Genomic DNA, 21,089 nt, shown 5'->3' on the forward strand with positions numbered 1-21,089 from the left:
TTTCAGAGTAGATACAGGGTTTTAGATCATTACAGTTTAAGTTTCCTGACCAATTAAAAAAAAGTAGAGAACAAAAGCATATTTGACCAAGCAACAAGCTTATAATTAATTTTTATTAGTTGATTGTTTAATGATGTATTGCCTTTTGCCCATATATACCCTGTGTATCTATACTTGGAAGTGTTTAAGGTTGCCATTGGCTGAAAACGTAAGTGTCTCTGGCCATCAAAGTGATCTTGTTTACAGCAGTGCTTTTGTGAAACAATTATTTATTTGCTGAAAGAGCTCTTCTGAACTGTGTCCTTTTAATTTTTGCTTAGAATAGAATGGAGCAAGTTTAAATTTCAAGGAAATATGAAGGCACTTCCTTTTTTTCTAAGAAGGAAGTTGCTAGATGATTCCTTCATCACACTTAAAGTACTGAGAAGGGTATCTGTGAATAAAAGGGTTCCAACCTTTTAAAAAAGAAGGAAAAAACTTTTTGGTGCTCCAATGCAGGGCTATCTTTTTAAAAAAATGTCAACAAAGGGAAAATAAACTATCAGCTTGGATGGTCACTTGAATAAAAGATGGTTATACACAGTGTTATTGTTAAAATTTTTTTACCTTTTGGTTGGTTTGCATCTTTTTTCCATATTGTTAATTTTATACCAAAATGTTAAATATTTGTATTATTTGAATTTTGCTCTTGTATGGCAAAATAATTAGTGGGTTTTAAAAAAAATCTATGGTTTCCAATAAACAACTGAAAAATTATCATAAGATGTGTATTTAAACTTTTTCATGAACATTGCTTATAATCATTTGTTCTGTCTTAATGTACTACATGGCCTTAGCCCTATTCCTATAGGATTATCATGTTCTCTGCATTATAGAGCCACCTAAGATGGTACTGTTTGTTAAATGACACACGCTGGAATATCTGGATGGGGAGATGTTCTTTCCTAATGTAGTCATGTGCCACAAAATGACGTTTCGGTTAACGATGGATCACATACATGACGACAGTCCCATGAAATTATAATGGAGCTGCCCTATACAGGTGTACCATTTTTTATCTTTTATTTCAGATTTTTACTGTACCTTTTGTATATTTAGATGTGTTTAGATACACAAATACTTTCCATTGTCTTACAATTGCCTGCAGTATTCAGTACAGTAACATGCTGTACAGGTTTGTGGCCCAGGAGCAATAGGCTCTACCATATAGCTAGGTGTCTAGTAGGCTATTCCATCTAGGTTCTCGTATGTATAACCTGGGATGTTTGCACGTCGATGTGGTCACCTAAAGGTGCATTTATTGGCCAGACGCGGTGGCTCAGGCCTGTAATCCCAGCACTTTGGGAGGCTGAGGCAGGTGGACCACCTGAGGTCAGGAGTTTGAGACCAGCCTGGCCAACATGATGAAACCCCATCTCTACTAAAAATACAAAAATTAGCCGGGTGTGGTGGCACACACCAGTAATCCCAGCTACTCGGGGGGCTGAGGCAGGAGAATCGCTTGAACCTGGAAGAGGGAGGTTGCAGTGAGCCGAAATTGTGCCACTGCACTCCAACCTGGACGACAGAGTGAGACTGTCTCAAAAAAAAAAAAAAAAAAAAAAAAAAAATGCATTTCTCAGAACTTATCCTCATTGTTAAGCAATGCATGACTATGATCTGTTGAGACAGGGATGAAATCACCTGTAGTTATAGCGCTTTAAGATACCATTTGAAAAGGTTACGTCTTCCTTCGCTTTGACATGGTTAGCTGTCTGAAATACAGTCAATTTTAACCCTAATCTCTTAATATCAGGAATGCCCTTACATCTGCTTTGGAGTGTTTGGTGCTTCGATATATTTGCATGTAATGTGCTCTCATCTGTTTTTTACCTGATTCCTGCTCAGTTCTTCACATAGCATATTGTGTAACTCAATCTATATTTAAAACTTGTAAGCATCTGAATTATTTGGTTATGGTAGAACTTTTTACTTGCAAGTCGTGGTAGGAGTGTTTGTAGTTGGTACTAAAATGTGATGACTTGGAAGAATTAATTAATGACCTATATTTGGGGACTTTAATTGGATGCTATAGCTGCAATGAGAATAGAACCAGAGAACTCTTGATATGCGAGGTTATTCATTCTGCGATAATAATGAGAGGAATATTCGATGTCTCTTTGAGTCAGTTTTCCTTCCGATCCCTTCTGCATTCTGCAGTGACACAATCCTTAATCATAGCTTTCATTACAATATTCCTTTACTCCAGACCTCAAAGACTCCTTACTGCCTCCAGCATCAAATCTAAACTCTTCTACCTGGTTTTCAAGGCCCTACGTAAACTTTTCCTCCTTCATTCCCTATAGCTTGGTTTCTATCACTGCCACTATTATCTATCACAAATATCAATCATGACCATACCTTCCTTAAGTTGGTTTCCCTTGCCAAGAACACCGTTTTTTCTATACCTGTTGAAATTTTGGAAATCCAATTCTACCTTCTCTCTTCCCTTAAGCATCTCTTCCTTCCCTCCTCCCCAAAGTTATACTTAAGTCACATATATTTTCGTACTACCTACTAATCATTCCATGTGTTTTTTACTAGCTACAAGTTCTGAAGGCAACTATGCCTTGTACAGTGTCCACTTAGGGTTCTGAATAATTAATCATCTCCCCAAAATCTGAAAGCTTTCTATATACCAAGCAAATTTGTATAGTTATGCAGCAAAACTCAAATCTATAAAATCAAAAAGGAATAAGGAAATATAGATTAAACAGTTGCAGCAAAGACTGGTGATCTTAAGGTATTTATTCAAAGCTGGTGGTAGAACCAAAACAGTAGTCTTACAGATGCTACCTCTTGATTAACTCAGTGGCTAATTTTGCCTTTTCTCAAAGTTCTTTTGCAAGAACATAAAGATATTTTTGTTTCTTTAGTTAAGTGCTGTAACTTTATTCCTTTGTGTTTCTCATAAGAAGTATGATTTGGCAGTCTGCCATACGTTTTTTGTCTTTTTTCTTCCTCTTTGAGACAGGGTCTTGCTCTGTCACCCAGGCTGCAGCGCAGCTGTGTGATCACAGCTTAGCTTACTGCAGACTTAGCCTCCTGGGCTCAAGCAATCTTCTCACCTCAGTCTCCTGAGTAGCTGAGACTACAGGTGCACCCCACCACACCCCACTAAATGTTTTAATTTTTTGTGGAGATGGTGTCTCACTATATTGCTCAGGCTGGTCTTGAACTCCTGGGCTTGAGCAATCCTCCTACCTCAGCCTCCCAAAGTGTTGGAAAGTGTTGGGATTACAGACCTGAGCCACCGCACCTGGCCTGTTATAGGTTAATACAATAATTCATCAACTAACTTAAAGAACACTAAGACTCTTACAAAAGTAGGTATGAGTTTTAGTAAAAGTGTCAAAAGATAAACTGTCACTTAAGGAAGACTAGAGAACATATCATTGCCAAATGGTGTTTTTCAGAGATTATACCATTCAACACTCACATGCTGAATTGGGCCATTCATTATAACTCCAGGAACATGGCAATCAGTAAGAGCCCACATGTTTCTTTGAATACACCGTAAGTGAAAGAATATAAAGTAGTCTAGTTCATATTATGTTTACCCAAGGAGCACGTTCCTAAAGATGTTTGTTCATTCATTCTACAGACATTTTTCAGAGGCCTGCTAAGAGTCAAGCATTATGATAGATGCCATGGATAAAAGCTTGCAAGTCAAACAGTGTGGGTATAAATAATGTGACTAGCACTAGAACAGGTGTCATGATGGGGATTCTGAGTATAAATATTTTTTTAAAATAAATTTCCCTGTGTATTTTTGGCTTTTACCTCCCTAATTTAGGCTTTCTGAACAATGCAGCATTTCTGAGGATGCAAACACCTTTCTACACAGCAAAAACAGCATTTGTATAAATTGTGTCTTTGGGGAACCAAGAGACTTTAAATGTGTTTAAACCAATAATTCAGTCAATATTAACATTAGCTTACATGTAATATTCTCTTGAAAGCCCAATTTTTAAACACTGTATTCTTAGAAGTTTGGTTTTTAAGATGTCACTTTAAGCTCTTTTGCTTGTTGCTTTTGTGGGATCCACAAGTTTTGTTCTCAGGTACATAAATGAAGGTTAGTATAGAGGATAAATATTATGATTCTTATCTGGGAAAGACAGGGGCTGAGGTGTAAAAGAGAGGATCCTCACCACCCGTGCCCCCCACCCCGCGCACCCACGGATCTGCAGTCTTACCTGCGGGGGGAAAGGTCTCCGAGCCTGGCCTGCTGCTCCAGCTCAGGGTTCCCCCTTTCATGACAGCTTTCAAAGGTTTCTTCATTCTGAAGTGAAAGAGATTTTGGTAAGATTTGATATTGTAGGGACCTCCTCACCTATATTTTACTTTCCCAATTTCTGTGTTTGATTTTGGTTTTGATTCTCTCGATTAGCAAAATATCCAGTTTCTCATGCCGCTCTTTCTCGGGTTTCCCCCAGCCACTCTGTGGATCCATTATGGTTTCCCTTTTTGGCTTCTTTTAGGCACACTAAAAACTCATTCCCAAAAGCAAGTATTGGCCGGGTGTGGTGGTGGGCGCCTGTAATCCCAGCTACTCGGGAGGCTGAGGCAGGAGAATTGCTTGAACCTGGGAGGCGGAGGTTGCAGTGAACCGAGATCACACCATTGCACTCCAGCCTCAGCAACAGAGCGAGACACCATATCCAAAAAAAAAAAAAAAAAAAAAAGCAGGTGTCCTTTCCCCTTAATCATGAAGGAGAAGTACATTCACACTGTACTCCCCCACCCCTGTTGATTCATAAGAGGACAGTAAAGCGATCACTGCATTCAACATCTCCTTTTTTTATTTCTTGCAAGAAATCAAGGTCTGGAAAAGTTGCACTCGCCCTAAGACCAGAAAGTGCTGAAGGCAGAGATGAAGGAAGCCCAGTGTAGGCTTTCACAGACGCGTGATAACAAGTCTAACTAAAGAAGTACCTGGGATACTAGTTTTGCCAATTCAGCTCTAAAACAATATGGCAATCTTATATTCCAAGTATATATATATATTTGTATTTATAGTAGAGATGGGGTTTCACTGTGTTGACTAGGCTGGTCTTGAACTCCTGACCTCAAATGATCCACTGACCTCAGCTTTTAAAGACTTTTTAAGAAAAGACTTTTGTCTTTAAGACTTTTTAAGAAAAGACTTTTGTCTTTCGTCACATTTTCTGTATAAAGTTGAACTAATTAATACAGCAGTGAATGTTACATTGTATTCTTTTGCAGTTTCTCATCTATGATATTACTATGCCCGAATTCCTCACTGGACTTGGAACTCAGTCTTACTCATCTTTGGATCCCCAGCCTGTAATACAGGCCCTTCATAAAGAATGACCATTATTACCAACAAAATTTCCTCTCACTGTGAAACCTGCTCCCAGTTATAAAATGAATTGTGCTCTTTCGAACTCTGTTGATCTATTGTATGCGGGGTGGATCGTAGAGTCTTATTTCATAATAACCTAGTGATGGAAAAATAACAATGACTCAGGAGTAGGTAATGGACCTTGTCATCTTTTACATTGAATGATGACATCTCCCTAATTTATAGATTTTGTCATGCATGAGATGCCCTCAGGAGCTTGCAGAAATGCCTTGGCACTTTGCTCTTGCTGACATGTGTCAGACGGTTGGTGTGGGGGTAGAAGGAGTCTCCTCTGCCAAGCAAGTCTAATGGACTATAACACCGATGCCATTGAGGATGCAATGGGAAGGACTCACAGCAGACCCAGAGACTGCATCCATAAAAGCTGCACAGTATACCAATGTTTTATTAAGGTATAGACAGATTCGTTGTGTTCTAGCATAGTGGCTTTCAAAGCCTGACCACAAGTCATAAGAAGTACATCATAACACACATGCACAAACACACACACACACACACACACACATTTTTTCATTTACATCATAACTGATGAGATCTTTTATTTTTATTTGTTTAATTTTTTATTTCATTTTTTTTTTTTTGAGATGAAAGGTGAATTGTAGCCAAAGTACTTTTAGGAAATTTTTAAATTACACATTTTGAAAGCTCTAGGAGGAAGAGAGCATATTCAAGTAGAAGCTTTCTTTTATTCCAATAGTAAACAAAAAATTGACCACAGACTAACTCCACAATTGCTGCCATATTTCTTAGTGAGGGATTCCTTATGAGCTCCATTGAATGATAAAAGGATACTCTTCTAAACCAGAGCAACAATCGTTTCTTGTGACACTGCATCCTTTTTCCCTTCCTTCACCCTGAATTGCCCCTAGGGTATACCTAGGAGAGGGAGGGCTGGCAGCCAGCTGGTGCTGTGACAGGGAAGTCACTCATGGCCTGCCCTATCGGGAGGCCAATCAGGCGGAACAGCCCCTCTCCCCTTACGGTCATTTTATCCTGAAGAAAAAGGGTGACAAAAAGATGGCAAAAAAGATTGCTGATCACAGATCACTGTTACAAATACAACAATTGGCTGGGCATGGTGGCTCACGCCTGTAATCCCAGCACTTTGGGAGGCCGAGGCGAGCGGATCACAAGGTCAGGAGTTCAAGACCAGCCTGACCAACATGGTGAAAACCCGTCTCTACTAAAAATACAAAAATTAGCTGGGCATGGTGGCACATGCCTGTAGTCCCAGCTACTCAGGAGGCTGAGGCAGGAGAGTCACTTGAACCCGGAGGTGGAGGTTGAGTGAACCGAGATTGCGCCACTGCACTCCAGCCTGGGCGACAGAGCAAGATTCCGTCTCCAAAAAAAAAAGGAGGGGGTGGTAATGAGGCAGGGAACTGCTCTGGGTCCAACTACCCTCGCATACCCCAACCCCCATATCCACAAACCTCCACCTCCCCACTTCCAGCCTCCCTCCAGTTTCAAAGTGACACCAACCAACACACAGCCTCTCCAGGAACACCTTGAAAGGTAACTTCTTACATTTTCCCAAAACACTTATAATCTAACTGTTCTTTCTCCCCTATATTTTGAAGAAATGCATGCTCTCAAAATTGAAAAAAACGCCTAGAGGAATTTTGTAAAAAAAATCATTTTTTTTTCAGTTTCTCCAAAGGACATATAAACCCTTTTTAAACTTATATTTTGAAAAGTCCCAATAGCTAATTTTCAATCGATTATTGAAATTGTTTTTTTTCTTCCCTAAAGGGGAGATACCAACCTTTGAACAAAATTAAATTAACTTTTCCCCAAAGTTAAATGATTTTACTTTGTGATTTTAGGAATGTGTAGAAAGTGATTTCAGTTCCAACTCTTTTAAAGCAAGGGTATCTGGGCCGGGCGCAGTGGCTCACTCCTGTAATCCCAGTGCTTTGGGAGGCCAAGGTGGGGCAGATCACCTGACGTCAGGAGTTTGAGATCAGCCTTGGTGGCCAACATGGAGAAACCCTGTCTCTACTAAAAACACAAAATTAGCTGGGTACAGTGGTGCATGCCTGTACTCCCAGCTACTCGGGAGGCTGAGGCAGGAGAATCGCTTGAACCCGGGAGGTGGAGGTTGCAGTGAGCTGAGATGGCGCCACTGCACTCCAGCCTGGGCAACAGAGTGAGACTCTGTAAAAAAAACAAACAAGCAAAAACAAGGGTATCTGGTAATTTAAGTGAAAGTATTATTCACTATTATGATCAATTTTCTTAAAAGCAGGAGCTATTAGGCCCAATTCTGAGGAGAGAAAAAAAAGCAGATTTCAAGGGCCCATGCCACCTTCTTTGTTTAAAGTATAAAGAATGATAATAAAGTGTTAAAGGTTCAGCATTTTCTGGCATTGTAAATTTAATTAATTAATTATGTAAATTAATTATGGAAATGAGAAATAAAATGAAAAGGTATGTCAAGTAGGAATCAATAATTATCAAAATGTTCTCTACCAAATGGGATGCAGGGGAGAAGAATAAGAAAAAGGAAAGGAAAAGGAAGGGAAGGAAATAAAGGCAAAGGCATTTACCCACGGCCTCAGTCCAGGGTGTTCTACATGACGCAGCCCCAGAGTAAAAAAATACTAGCCACAGGAATGAGTGGCTCTGTCTTCCTCTCCAGAACTGATGGGAAAAAGAGGGGAAACCTCACCGTTTTTTTTTTTTTTTTTTTTTTTTGAAACTCACTGGGTTTTGACATGGAGAACAGGAAGAGAATCTACCCTAGCAGTGCATTCACAGCTGGTTTGTCTGCCCTATTTGCTCCATCTCCCTGGCTGTTCCTAGCACTTCTTTTCCTACTTTCCATTTTCATTGCCTGCAAAAGCCACTTAAATATTCCTTTGGAAAACTGGGCAGTCTGTCCCCTTTTTAAAACTGCAACTATTTCCAGGAGAGTTAAAGGTCTTTCAGACTGCCCATCATTCATGCATTGTGGTGAACTAGCTCAGATTGCCTCTCCCTTTAGTCCAGATCAGCTGCCTTGGGAGGGAGCTTCCTGGAGGAAAGGACAAGGAGAGGAAGGTTTTAGGACACTGTATAGACTGAAGCGCCTTTGGAGGGGAAGGGCAGGCTTGAGGAACAAGCCTCAGTGTTCCTGAGGCTTTGTGGAAATGAGAAATGAATAGAGAAAGATAAGAGACTGGATCCTAAATGCAATTTTGCTTATTTCAAAATTATCACAGGGTCTTTTTCTTTTTTTTTTTTGAGACAAGGTCTTGCTCTGTCACCCAGGCTGAAGGGCAGTGGTGTGATCATAGCTTCCTGAAGCTTGCAGCCTCGAACTCCTGAGCTCAAGCAATCATCCTGCTTCAGCCTCCCAAAGCGCTGGGATTACAGGCATGAGCCACCACCCCCAGCCTCAGGGTCTTTTTAATCTAAGATATTAAATTTCCCAGCTACTATTGTTAGTAATGAGTTCAATTTACTTACTGGTTAAATTGACTTTTAAAATTATTATTATTATTATTTATTTATTTTTTTTTTTTTTTTTGAGATAGAGTCTTGTGCTGTCGCCCAGGCTGTGGTGCAGTGGCGCAATCTCGGCTCACTGCAAGCTCCACCTCCCGGGTTAACGCCATTCTCCTGCCTCAGCCTCCCGAGTAGCTGGGACTACAGGCACCCGCCACCACGCCCAGCTAATTTTTTTATATTTTTAGTAGAAACAGGTTTCACCATGTTAACCAGGATGGTCTCAATCTCCTGACTTCATAGTCTGGACTAATACTCTAAACGCTATTGGCAATAGTTTGTTTACAGGAAAAACATCTTCTTATAAAGCTGACTGCAAATGTTTTAACAAATTTGCAAATACGTAATTCTGTTTAAAATATCAGGAAGTGACAAACATGTTATGTGATAACTCTTTCCCATTCCCAAACCAAGAAAATGTAAAGGAAGTAAGTGTGCCAAGGACACTGAAAGGAAGCTGCCCGTACATCTTGAATCTTCTCAGGCTGTTTGGTTTCATCTGATTTTAAGCTCCATGGATAAATTTCATTGTAACAATTTTTATGTCTGTAAATCTTAACCCATAAATAAAATCAAAAATCAGAAAAGTACTTTATTAGGCCAGTCGTTGTCCCAGCAAATTTGGCCCCAAAGCTAGTTTACAAATAATTGCCACACAGCTACAAGGCCAGTGGGTTGACTATCCTAGCATCAATGGTGTGGACAGGGCTGCAGCCTCTGGGGCAGCATTAGCCCCACTGACAGAGGGTATAGGTGCTCTTATCAATCTATGAGACCCCCCACAACCTGGACTCAGCTGTCATAAGCCTTTACTTCTTACTGTTCCTCCTAAGTACTTTATCGGGCCAACAAATTCATCCCATGAGGAATCCAAGATGGAAACGTCAAAGCTGTCTTTGGTATCATGCTTCCTCCCCCTACCTTCTCTGCCTTGATCCCCTCCTTCATTCTATGCATTTTCTCTGATAGTCGTGTTCTAGCCACTAGGGAGAACATTTCAGTCAATGGGTATGATTTCTGCTCATCTCTTTTTGCCATAGCTACTAGTAAGCTCTCACCACTGATGTCTCAGCTGACCATGACAACGGCCAGCGGCTGGTCAGCCTGCCTGCCTTCATCTAACCTGCTCTTTACTGTCTACCAGAGTCAGCTTCCTAATACACAGGTGCCCTCCTCCTCCTGTCAACATTCCTCAACCAAAGCCTCAGTAAACTGTCTCTCATCTACCTGCCCAGCATTCTTGAGCCATTCCCAGGATAGCCTAGGCCCTTTAGACCTCTGAGACGTTATACCCTTCCTCATTCTGGAATGCCCTTCTCCATCTTACCCACCTTTCAGAGTTCTATTTATTTATTTATTTTTTTGAGACGGAATCTTGCTCTGTCACCCAGGCTGGAGAGCAGTGGCACCATCTTGGCTCACTGCAACCTCTGTCTCCCAGGTTCAAGCGATTCTCCTGCCTCAGCCTCCTGAGTAGCTGGGATTACAGGTGCCCGCCACCATGCCCAGCTAATTTTTGTATTTTTAGTAGAGATGGGGTTTCACCATGTTGGTCAGGCTGGTCTCGAACTCCTGACCTCAGGTGATCCACCCACCTCAGTCTCCCAAAGTGCTGGGATTACAGGCGTGAGCCACCACTGCGCCCAGCCTTATTTATTCTTTAGAGTTGAATTCAAATGCCACCTCATTTGAAAGCCATCCTTGATGTCTTTGTGAGGAATTGCTTTCTCTACCACATTATATATTCCTTTTACTGTAGAAACGTCATTCTGCTTTATATTATAAATTATTAGAAATATGTTGTTTCCCCCATGAAAGTTTCAAGTTTCCTGAGTTTAGGCCTGATGATACAATCATTTTCATATGACCCACAGCAATTGCCTTAACATATATTAAATTGAGCTGAATAAGCCATGTACCCAGTTGAACCCACCAAATATTTTAGTGATGTCATTTCTTTATTGGTGAAAGAGCAAAGCCAATGGTAATCTTAATGTTATTCTCTCTTTTATCTTATTCAGCTCCCTCAACAAAAATACATTCTCATAGCTTAATGTAATCACCACCTCATTCCTCTAAACTTTAGACCCTATACTAGCCTGAGAAATCCAGATCCAACTTAATGAGTTCTCCTTTATCCCAAGTCCTCATGGCCTATAAATGTAACCTCTAGGACAATGTTACGAAGAGTGAGATCTTTATACTACCTGCATTCTTGTCACCAAACACGTAAGTTAAAAATTCAGATTCCGAGTGTGGTGACTCACGCCTGTAATCCCAGCACTTTGGGAGGCTGAGCCAGGTGGATCACCTGAGGTCAGGAGTTCAAGACCACCCTGGGCAACATGGTGAAACCCTGTCTCTACTAGAAATACAAAAATTAGCCAGGCATGGTGACGGGCACCTGTAATCCCAGCTACTCTAGAGGCTAAGGCAGGAAAATCACTTGAACCTGGGAGGTGGAAGTTGCAATGAGCTGAGATCACTCCATGGCACTCCAGCCTGGGCGACAAAGTGAGACTCTGTCTCCAAAAAAAAAAAATTTAGATTCCGGGACCCGACCCTACACCTCCCTAATTAGAATCTCAGAGAGTGGGGCCCTGGGAATCTGCATAATTCATAAGCTTCTCAGAGCTGTGGTACACAAGAAACCATGAGAATCTTTGTTCTGGAAACTTCAGAGAACTTGGCTGAGGGCTACCCCAGGATTTGGTGGAGTCCCTGAATCTCCCATTAGCTCTGACACTGACTAGACTTCAAATATCACAGAAGGCAAGCATTGAAATGTGTTTATAGTTCATACAGTTTTCTTGTTGAGAATCAGAAATATTAATAAAACTTTTGGGAGTCAAAGTAATGAGAAGACAAGGAACTGAATTTGGCCCCTGATCTGTTATCATTTGGCAGTAAGGCACATATTCAACAACAGTATAATTCTGTATAAGCCCTGAATCTGACCTGCTTTCATCTTCTTTTCCATCTTTCACACTGACCATTCTGTCTCTAAACACAGGATTAAATGAGGGACTAAAATTCACCAAGATCCTGCTAGGTGTCAGGTACAGTGCTAGCTGCTTCCACACATTTCTCATTTAATCAGCCATCTGTGAAATTGCTATGATTTATCACCATTTGACAGAAAAGGACATTTAGGGCACAAGAGATTAAATAAGCTGCTGGTTGGGTACATTAAGTATTAATAAATAATCAGATAGATAAGTTAGGGAGTTAAGTAAGCTGCCAGATTAGTAAACAGCTAGTTTCAAATCCCAGCTCCAACATTTACTAGTTGTATGACCCTTGGGGAAACTCAACCTCTGAGTCTCATGGCACTGCTGATAAAATGGAAAATATCGTCCTCACAAGGTTCTGAGGACTAGAGATGGACTCAGCTACACATAGCACCCAGTACAATGTCTGGCTTTCAGCCAATGATAGCAACCCTTCACTCACCTATCCCTTCCCTTCCAGCCCCTGCATTCAAAAACTTTTATTTATTTATTTTTTTAATTTAGGAGGCTCTTTGCTCAGAATCCTGAAAAGGCTTCTGTTACTTTATTTATTTATTTATTTCATCTTCTGGGAGCACAGAATAGGCTTCTGCTCCTTTAAATAACTTTAACAGGCACCAAAGGAGCACTGTTAGCTCTTTCTTAATTCTGTAGGTCCACATTTAGGAAAAAGAAATTGTCATCCTCTGACTTACTTCCAGCTTACAAAAAGGCTGTGATGTTGGCAGCCCGGGGAAAGCAGTTCCCGTGAGTCGTGCTTTCAGCTTTCAGCCAGTGAAGAACAGGAAATAGTCCATCACTATTGCCAACAAGCACAGCAAATCGCTTCCACCACAGGGCTTTCCCAGATGACGTCAGTGAGCCAAGCACAGGGCATCACCCTTGCCAGATGGCCCCGGAAGAGTCTCAGCTGCCCTGTCAAGTTTAGCTTCTCAAGTTCCCCAGAACCAGCATGGCAAGGATCACCCTGCCAGAAAAGGAAATGATTTCTCTGATCATGATCAAACCATGTCATAATTTTAGTTGTAGGTAGTGAGTATCAGTGACTGTATTATAGACGGTTTTGGTTCACAGCTATTTTTTTTTCTCTGTGTATTTACTCTCAAGGGCAAAGGGCTGGCATTTATCACAACATTATGATTCACTCTACTAGACTGGCTGTGTTTCATTTCATCTTTGAGTTCTAGACCTAAGGCCAAAAAGATGTCAGAATTGCCACCCAGAGTTAGATGCATGCTGTATGCATCCTGGTCATCTCTCTTGGACAGTGGCCACTAAACACAAGCTGCAATGATTATTGTTGATGTTAGTGAATTGATTTGTCCCCCTTTTAATAATCCATGATCCACACAGACATGAATCTAAACCTTTTTTTTGAACCAACTTTTTCTTACTAGTTTTCTTACATATTTTGGAATAACAATTTCCCTGGTTATAATACACAATGTGTGAAACACTAATTGCTTTTATTGGTCCTAAGTTCATTCCTAAGTCTAGGATTTGGGGATTTAGTGCACAAATCCACTTTCTTCCTGCTCATGTTGTTCATGACTTTATGGATTCTGCTTACATTTCCTCCCATAGCCTTGGTCTTTCTAAGCAGAAATCTGACCAGCCTCTGTTCCTACTCTGCTTCCTCCACCACCTTGACTGTTAACATATGCTGTTGGGGGACAAGCTTTTCATTAAATATGTAAACAAATCAACAATAAGGAAGAAAACAACTGAAGCACAGAAGGATGATTTTAACATGGACTTGTGCTTGTTTAACAGTACCCATACTGTTTGGTGAGTTGCCTAAATACAGAGGGAGATGGCAACTTAACAGGACGGGTTTGGAGTCCGAATTAAATAAACAACATGGCAAACGAAGGAAGAAACCAAAAGTTGGGTGACCAGGGCTTCTTGAATTCTACTCAACACTTTCCACACCTACAGGCCTCTGATTCTATCCCCACCGCTGCTCCTACACTGTCTGTTTTTCTTTTACAACAACGAAAAACAATAGCACTTGTTTACTGTTCACAATTATTGAAATAAATCACTCTAATTTGGATTCCTTTATATGAGAACTTCCATATGCTTAAAACTCCCGTAGCATCTTTATAGTGTGCAGATCATAAATATGTTGTCTGAAGATGGGCAAAGTAGGTCATAGAGATAGGAAGTGAGTTCACATCACGGCGTGAGTCAGGGCAACAGCATATGAGCTCAGGGGCCAAATCTGAGCTCTGATCATGTGACACAGTCCTCACCTTCAGAGATGACATTCTCCCAGAAGTCCAGGGTGCAGAAATGGATAGGCTGATGTTCACTTTTGAAGAGGACCACAGTGAAACCCTTTTACTATTACTTAATGATTCCACAGACCGCCTGGGTGTTAAATCAGGTGAATCTATTTTTAAAAATTGCTATTTACTTTTTTAGGTGGCTGATCAGGACAGTATGAAATTTCATACAGTTTCCTAACTTGAGAAAACGTGGTGATGCAATTCCTCCAACCAGGAGGTATTTATGGACAGTGGTGGCTGCGTCCTAATCTGCCCTGAATACAGGATGACTAAACAAATTGGCAGACGGACGCAGCTTTCTCTCTCTCTAAGAAAAGTCTGCTGAGAACCCTCGTTCCCACTCTGTTTCTGCCTCCAAGAAGAAAAGCCTAAAACTCACTTTCTTCCGGACTCTTTCAAGGTCAGTGGAGTTCCCGTGGGGTTCATATTCAGATACTTTGGGGATTGATGATGGATCATAAATGTTGCTGAAGCTCATTTGAGCCCATGGCCTCTGGTTTCAGAACAATTCAGCCAGTCAAATATTTAATTTTCAGTGAGGCAGGGGAAAGGGAACCCCTTTGGGGGTTGCTATGCAGCAGCTTATATTCACAATTCACAATTAAATATACTTCAGTTTCTAAATATATGTTACTTTAAAATTATACAGTTCTTAGCAATTTTCAAATTTTCATTTTGTGTTCAAAATATTTTCAGGAGGTAGTTGTTGTTACACCCATTTGTACAAGCAAGAAACAGGTTTCAAGAGGTTATGTTGCTTAAACCCAGATCTGCCTGATTCCAAACCTTATGCTTTTTTTAAACTTCTATTTTGAAATAATTATATTAAGTCACATGAGGTTGCAAAGAAATGGAAAGTCTCATGTCCCCTTTCTCCAAACCTCCTCCAATGTTAACATCTAAGAAACTGACACTGGCACAATCCACAGAGCCTATTCAGGGTTCACCAGTTATTCACGCACTTGTGTGTGTGCATGTGTGTGTGCAGCTCTACGCAATTTTGTCATGCCCTCTTTTTTTTGAGATGTAGTTTCACTCTGTTGCCCAGCCTGGAGTGCAGTGGCACAATCTCAGCTCGCTGTAACCTCCACCTTCCAGTTTCAAGCGATTTTTCTGCCTCAGCCTCCCAAGTAGCTGGGATTACAGGCATCTGCCACCACACCTGTCTAGTTTTTGTATTTTTAGTAGAGATGGGGTTTCACCATGTTGGCCAGGCTGGTCTCGAACTCCTGACCTCGTGATCTTCCCACCTCGGCCTCCCAAAGTGCTGGGATTACAGGCGTGAACCACCACGCCCAGCCTGTCATGTTCTTTTTATACATGAACCATACATTGTTCTACCAATTTTAAATATGAAGTCAGATTACAGAAATAAATAAAATTATTTTTATTTTACGACTACAGTAACTACCAATAATTACATATACGACCAAATAGCTTTCATTTCTAGCTGCCATTAAGAAGAAAGAAAAGGATGAAAAGAAAAAAAATCCTCTAAACCCCAGTTCTTGAAAGCATTAGTCTGTGCTATGTGCCTTAGGTACAGATTAAGGAAGCACAATTTGTTGATTTATTGATAATTATGACAGCAATCTTCCCTCTTGTCAGAAAGTTCTATAAGTAAAATAAAGGTAATTTTACCTTGACTTCAAATTTAGTCTCATCATCTTCCTTTCCCCGGGAGTTCAACTCTGTCTCCGTATAATGTTCCTCAGACGTTCTCAGAGGAGGAGCTAGAGGGACTAAGAAAACCTGCCATTAATTTGGTTATTTGACTTATAAATTATAACTCAGTGCACTTTGTCTGAGTTGGACAAATAGCTGGACCATGTCAATGTGGTTAACTATAAAAGCTCAATTGAGCTGCTGCATTGATTTCCTAGGGGGTGGATGAAATTGGAGGTGAAGGAGAGACACAGAAAAGAAATAGAATCCTTGACTCCAGGGACTTGACATTTCAGCAGAAGAGAAAAAAGCACCATATGAAAAAAGCACCACATGTTTCATATGGTGCACACCCAGCACCATATGAAACATCAAACTACAACAAATCTGTAAATATAGTAATGTGGTAAAGAACAGTAGATTTTCTGTCATTCCCATTTTTAAGGCCCAGCTAAAAGGTCACTTTTGGCTGGGTTTGGTGGCTCACATCTGTAATCCCAGCACTTTGGGAGGCTGAGGAGGGCAGATCACCTGAGGTCAGGAGTTTGAGACCAGCCTGGCCAACATGGTGAAATCCCGTCTCTATTAAAAATACAAAAATTATCTGGGCACAGTGGCAGGTGCCTGTAATCCTAGTTACTTGGGAGGCTGAGGCAGGAGAATCACTTGAACCCGGGAGGCGGAGGTTCCGGTGAGCTGAGATTGCGCCACTGCACTCCAGCCCGGGCAACAGAGCTAGACTCTATCTCAAACAAACAAACAAACAAAAAGGCCACTTTCCTCATGAAGTCTTCCATATTACAAACTTTGTGGATTCTTTTATGCACTGCTGCTTTGGCATGCATCATGTGTACAGCATAATGTTGCACTTGATGTTGTTCTTGGATTCAAAGACTAAATTCTAGGTGCTGTATTGTATTGAATATATTTTCCATTATAAAGGTAATTAATTTTTGCTTATTACAGAAAATCTGAAAAACACTAAAATCTTAACATTGAAGTACAATCACTTAGTATATTTCCTTATAGTCTTCTTTCAAATGCTCTCCCTCTCTTTATACACATACATGTACACACCCAATCATACTATGATTGTATTGTAAGAGGATGGCCATGCCTGCTGCTCTTGCTCTTTTCTCTTGGTCACTCTATCTCCCTTCTCCCTTTTCCACAAGGCTCTAAACACCTGTGAAATAGCCTTTCTTCAAGCTCCATGGCCATTTGGTAGTAAAATTAGGACTTGGAGAGGAAAAGCCCTTGTTAGGCCTCAAGGCTTCCTAACCCATCTTACCAGCTTTACCAAGCATTGTGGGTGATGACCACAAGGCTAATAGATAAGAGGTACTTTGAATTCTTATTTGTCACAGTCACCACCCTTGTATATGCTGGTCCCTTGGGAAACTCACAGGAGACGTGATTAATCCCAGGCAGGATTTGAGCATTTCTTTTTTTTTGAGAAGGAGTCTCGCTCTGTCACCAGGCTGGAGTGCAGTGGTGTGATCTCAGCTCACTGCAACCTCCGCCTCCCAGGTTCAAGCGATTCTTCTGCCTCAGCCTCCCCAGTAGCTGGGACTACAGGCGCGCACCACCATACCCAGCTAATTTTTGTATTTTTAGTAGAGACGGAGTTTTACCATGTTGGCCAGGATCGTCTTGCTCTTTTGACCTCATGATCTGCCTGCCTTGGCCTCCCAAAGTGCTGGGATTACAGGCATGAGCTACCGCGCCCAGCCAATTTTAGCATTTGTAGGTCCCAAGACCAAAATGCCATCATCGAACACCACCAATATATCAACCTGATTCTTAGCTACAGTAGACTTGATGGAGGTTGACCATCTGATCTCCAGAGGCCCCTCCCAATCCTTCCATTCTGTGAGCTAACTGGAAGCAGCTTGGGCTTTCTATGGGTTTTTCATAGATGTTATGTTGAAAATCATAGAAAAGTACACTGCTACCCCAGGTTATACATATGACCATTAATGCTGCTTTGTAATAACAGACAATCCTTTGGGCTCCTCCCTTTCTGTTGGATCTCTATAAAGTGAGTGATTCCAGGCACAATAACTAGATGCTAGAAATGCATGCACTATAATTGGTGACACCATGACTGAGAAGTGCCTGTCCTTGACACTGTAAGTAGAGTGAAGCAGTGAAAGGCGGGGCCACAGAAGCCACACTGCCAGTGTTCAAACCTTGCTCTTCCATGCACGAGACACACATGATTACAGTCACCTCTGTGCCTTACATTTTTCATCTGTAAAGTAGGGAAAAATGAGAAATCCTATAGTAAAGGGCTGTAATGAGGCTTTAATGAGTTCATCTGTGAAGAATGTAGATCATATACAATGCATAACACATTTTAGCTATTATTGCCACATGGCACTAAAAAGTTTTTTAACATTCCTTATGAACTTCAGAGGTGTTAAAAGTTGTAGCCAAGGCATCCAGCTAACAAGAGTCAGAGCTGAAATTCCAGCTCTTAAGCTCCTCCGCCCATCTTCTTTACACTGTGAAATACAATTGCTTATCTTGGCACAGACTCAGTTACTAAGGAATCAGACAAAAATGTTTGAAAATCCTTTTAGTGACTTGCTAGAGTCCACACTCAGTAGATACTTGCCAAAAACAAAAGTGCAGGATTGTTCTGCAAAACGAGCTAGTTGTTTGACTTAGGTCAATGACAACCTGTTCAGACTTGACAAAGACCTATTTATTCTGGGAAGGAGTATTATCTATTATGAAATCTTGTATTTGAAATGCCGAGAAACAAATCTGTAATTCCTGCTTTATTTACTTGAAACAAACATATGTACCTTGAAACAATGAATGAGGCCAAGTCATAGATGTGAACATAGTTTAGCTTGAGGAAAGATGAAAGGTCAAGAGAACCAAGTTCTGTTTCCAATCATCTAAGAAGGATGTCTCTGTGTATGTTTGGGTATGTCTGTGGTATGTGTATGCAAGTGTGTTAGAGTGTGTACGTGGATGTGTGTGTGTGTTTGCAGATAAAAATTCAGGAAAGAAATACACTAAATTTTATCAAGGCTTACTTCTAAAAAGTAGGATACATGGTGGAAGACAAGGGATTGTAAATTGTACTAAATGGAGAATTACCAAAACACCCCACAATTTTCAGATAAACAAAAACTGAAAGAATGTATTGCTAACCGGCCAGGCACGGTGGCTCACACCTGTAATCCCAGCTCTCAGGGAGGCAGTGGCGGGAGGAGAGCTTGAGCCCAGGAGTTCAAAAACTGCCCGGACAATATAGCGAGACCCTGTTCTCCACAAAAAGGGAAAAAACAAAGACAAGAAAAGAATTTGTTGCTAGTAGACTCCCCAACAATAAATACTAACAGAAGCTCTTTATTCCGAAGAGAAATGACATAAGATAGTAACTCAAATCTATAATAAGGAATGAAGAACCCCAGAAATGGTGAATAAGGGGGTATGTATACATACACACACACACACACACACACACACACACACACGTATGTATTTCTCTTAATTTGATATATGACTATTTAAAGCAAAAATTATAATACCATAGTGGAGGATTAACATATATAGACGTAATATTTATGATAAGAATAGCACAGAGGATGGATGGGGAGCATATGGAAGTATGACGTTGTAGATTTCCTATATTTTGCATAGAATGGTATGAAACTACTCAATAGATCATGACAAGTTAAGGATGCATATGGTAATCCCTAGTCTGGGTGAAAAACAGTGCAAAGAGATATGATAACAAGCCAATAGAGGAATTAAAACAAAATATTAAAAAATATTTACTAACCCAAAAGAAGGCAGGAAAGGAGGAAAAGAGGAATAAAAAGCACATGAGACATATAGGATAACAAAACAGGAACTCTAAATCCAACTATATCAATAATGATGATGGATGTAAACATAAAAATCTAATCACTCCAATTACAAGGCAGAGGTCACAGTGTATAAAAGGGCAAGACCCAACTATATGCTGCCTACAACAAATATACTTTAAATACAAAGACAGAAGAATAGAAAACAGAAAAAAAATATGTTGTGCAAACACTAAGCACGAGAAAACTGGAATGGCTGTGACAATATCACACAAGACAGACTTTAAGAGTATTTCTAGAGGTAAGGAGGGAAGGAGAGACATTTCATAATTATAAAAGGGCTAATATATCTGAAAGACATAAAAACCATGAATATGTATGTACTTAATGACAGAGCTCCACAATACACGACACAAACAAATGACATGTACACCCTGCCCAAGGGCAGTTTATTCCAAGAATGTACAGTTGTTTTAACATTTGAAAACAAATCATTGTAATTTACCATATTAACAAACAAAGAAGAAAAACCATATCATTATCTCAATACATGGACCAAATAAGCATTTGAAAAACTCAATAATCATTCCTGATAAAAACTCTCCAAAAAATAGAAATAGAAGGGAATTCCGTCAATCTGATAAAAGACATCTCTGGAAAACCTATAGCTTATATCATACTTAAAGGTGAAACTTGAACACTTTTCCTAATATTGGGAAAACACAGGGATGTCTGCTCTCACCATTTCTATTTGACATTGTAGTGGAGGTCCCAGTCATTATAATATGACAAGAAAAAAAGTATAAAGATTGAAACAGAAAAAAGTAAAAGTATCCCTATTCACAGATGATAGGATTATATTTCTATATAGAAATCTATTCCTATTCTTAGTTATATATGGTAAATTCCATTCATTATAGGGTTAAAAAAATGTGAGATGCCTAAGGCCTTTACACTCAAAACAACTGCATTGTTGAGAGAAACTAAAGATGACCTAAAAAACATAAGTTATATTCAGGAATTGGAAAAATCAATATTGGTAAGATAATAGTTCTCTCCAAATTAGCTCATATATCCAGTGTAATCCCCATCATAATCCCAGCAGAAATTGAAAGGTGATTCTAAAATTTATGGAACAATGAAAAGGACCTAAATAAAATAGCCAAAACAACCTTGAAAAAGAACAATGTTGGAACATCGCATGACTTGATCTTAAAGGCTAATAAGCTATAGTAATCAGGACCATGTGGGATTGGCATAAGAACTTACCTATTTTTTAAATCTTTGCTCAAAGAACCAATTTTACTACTCCATTGCTAATAAAAAGTGGGCCTTTTAAAGGTCCTGAATGGGGTCTATTTTATGCTGTTATTATTAC

At 40.1% G+C, this 21,089-nt stretch overlaps 1 protein-coding gene across 4 annotated transcripts in view; it reads right to left on the reverse strand.

Annotated features, from left to right (window-relative positions):
- The window catches only part of MCF2L2 (MCF.2 cell line derived transforming sequence-like 2), a 246,513-nt gene that overhangs the window by 93,252 nt on the left and 132,172 nt on the right, over window positions 1-21,089 (reverse strand). For all 4 annotated transcript variants that reach the window (XM_063621731.1, XM_063621732.1, XM_063621733.1 and 1 more), the window contains 2 exons: window positions 15,861-15,961; window positions 4,239-4,324 (listed from right to left, as the gene is read on the reverse strand). In XM_063621731.1, the coding sequence (XP_063477801.1) occupies window positions 4,239-4,324; window positions 15,861-15,961 (187 nt within the window). The remainder of the gene's footprint in view (window positions 1-4,238; window positions 4,325-15,860; window positions 15,962-21,089) is intronic.

This window comes from Symphalangus syndactylus, chromosome 17 (genome assembly GCF_028878055.3).
Source record: "Symphalangus syndactylus isolate Jambi chromosome 17, NHGRI_mSymSyn1-v2.1_pri, whole genome shotgun sequence".
NCBI lineage: Eukaryota > Metazoa > Chordata > Mammalia > Primates > Hylobatidae > Symphalangus > Symphalangus syndactylus.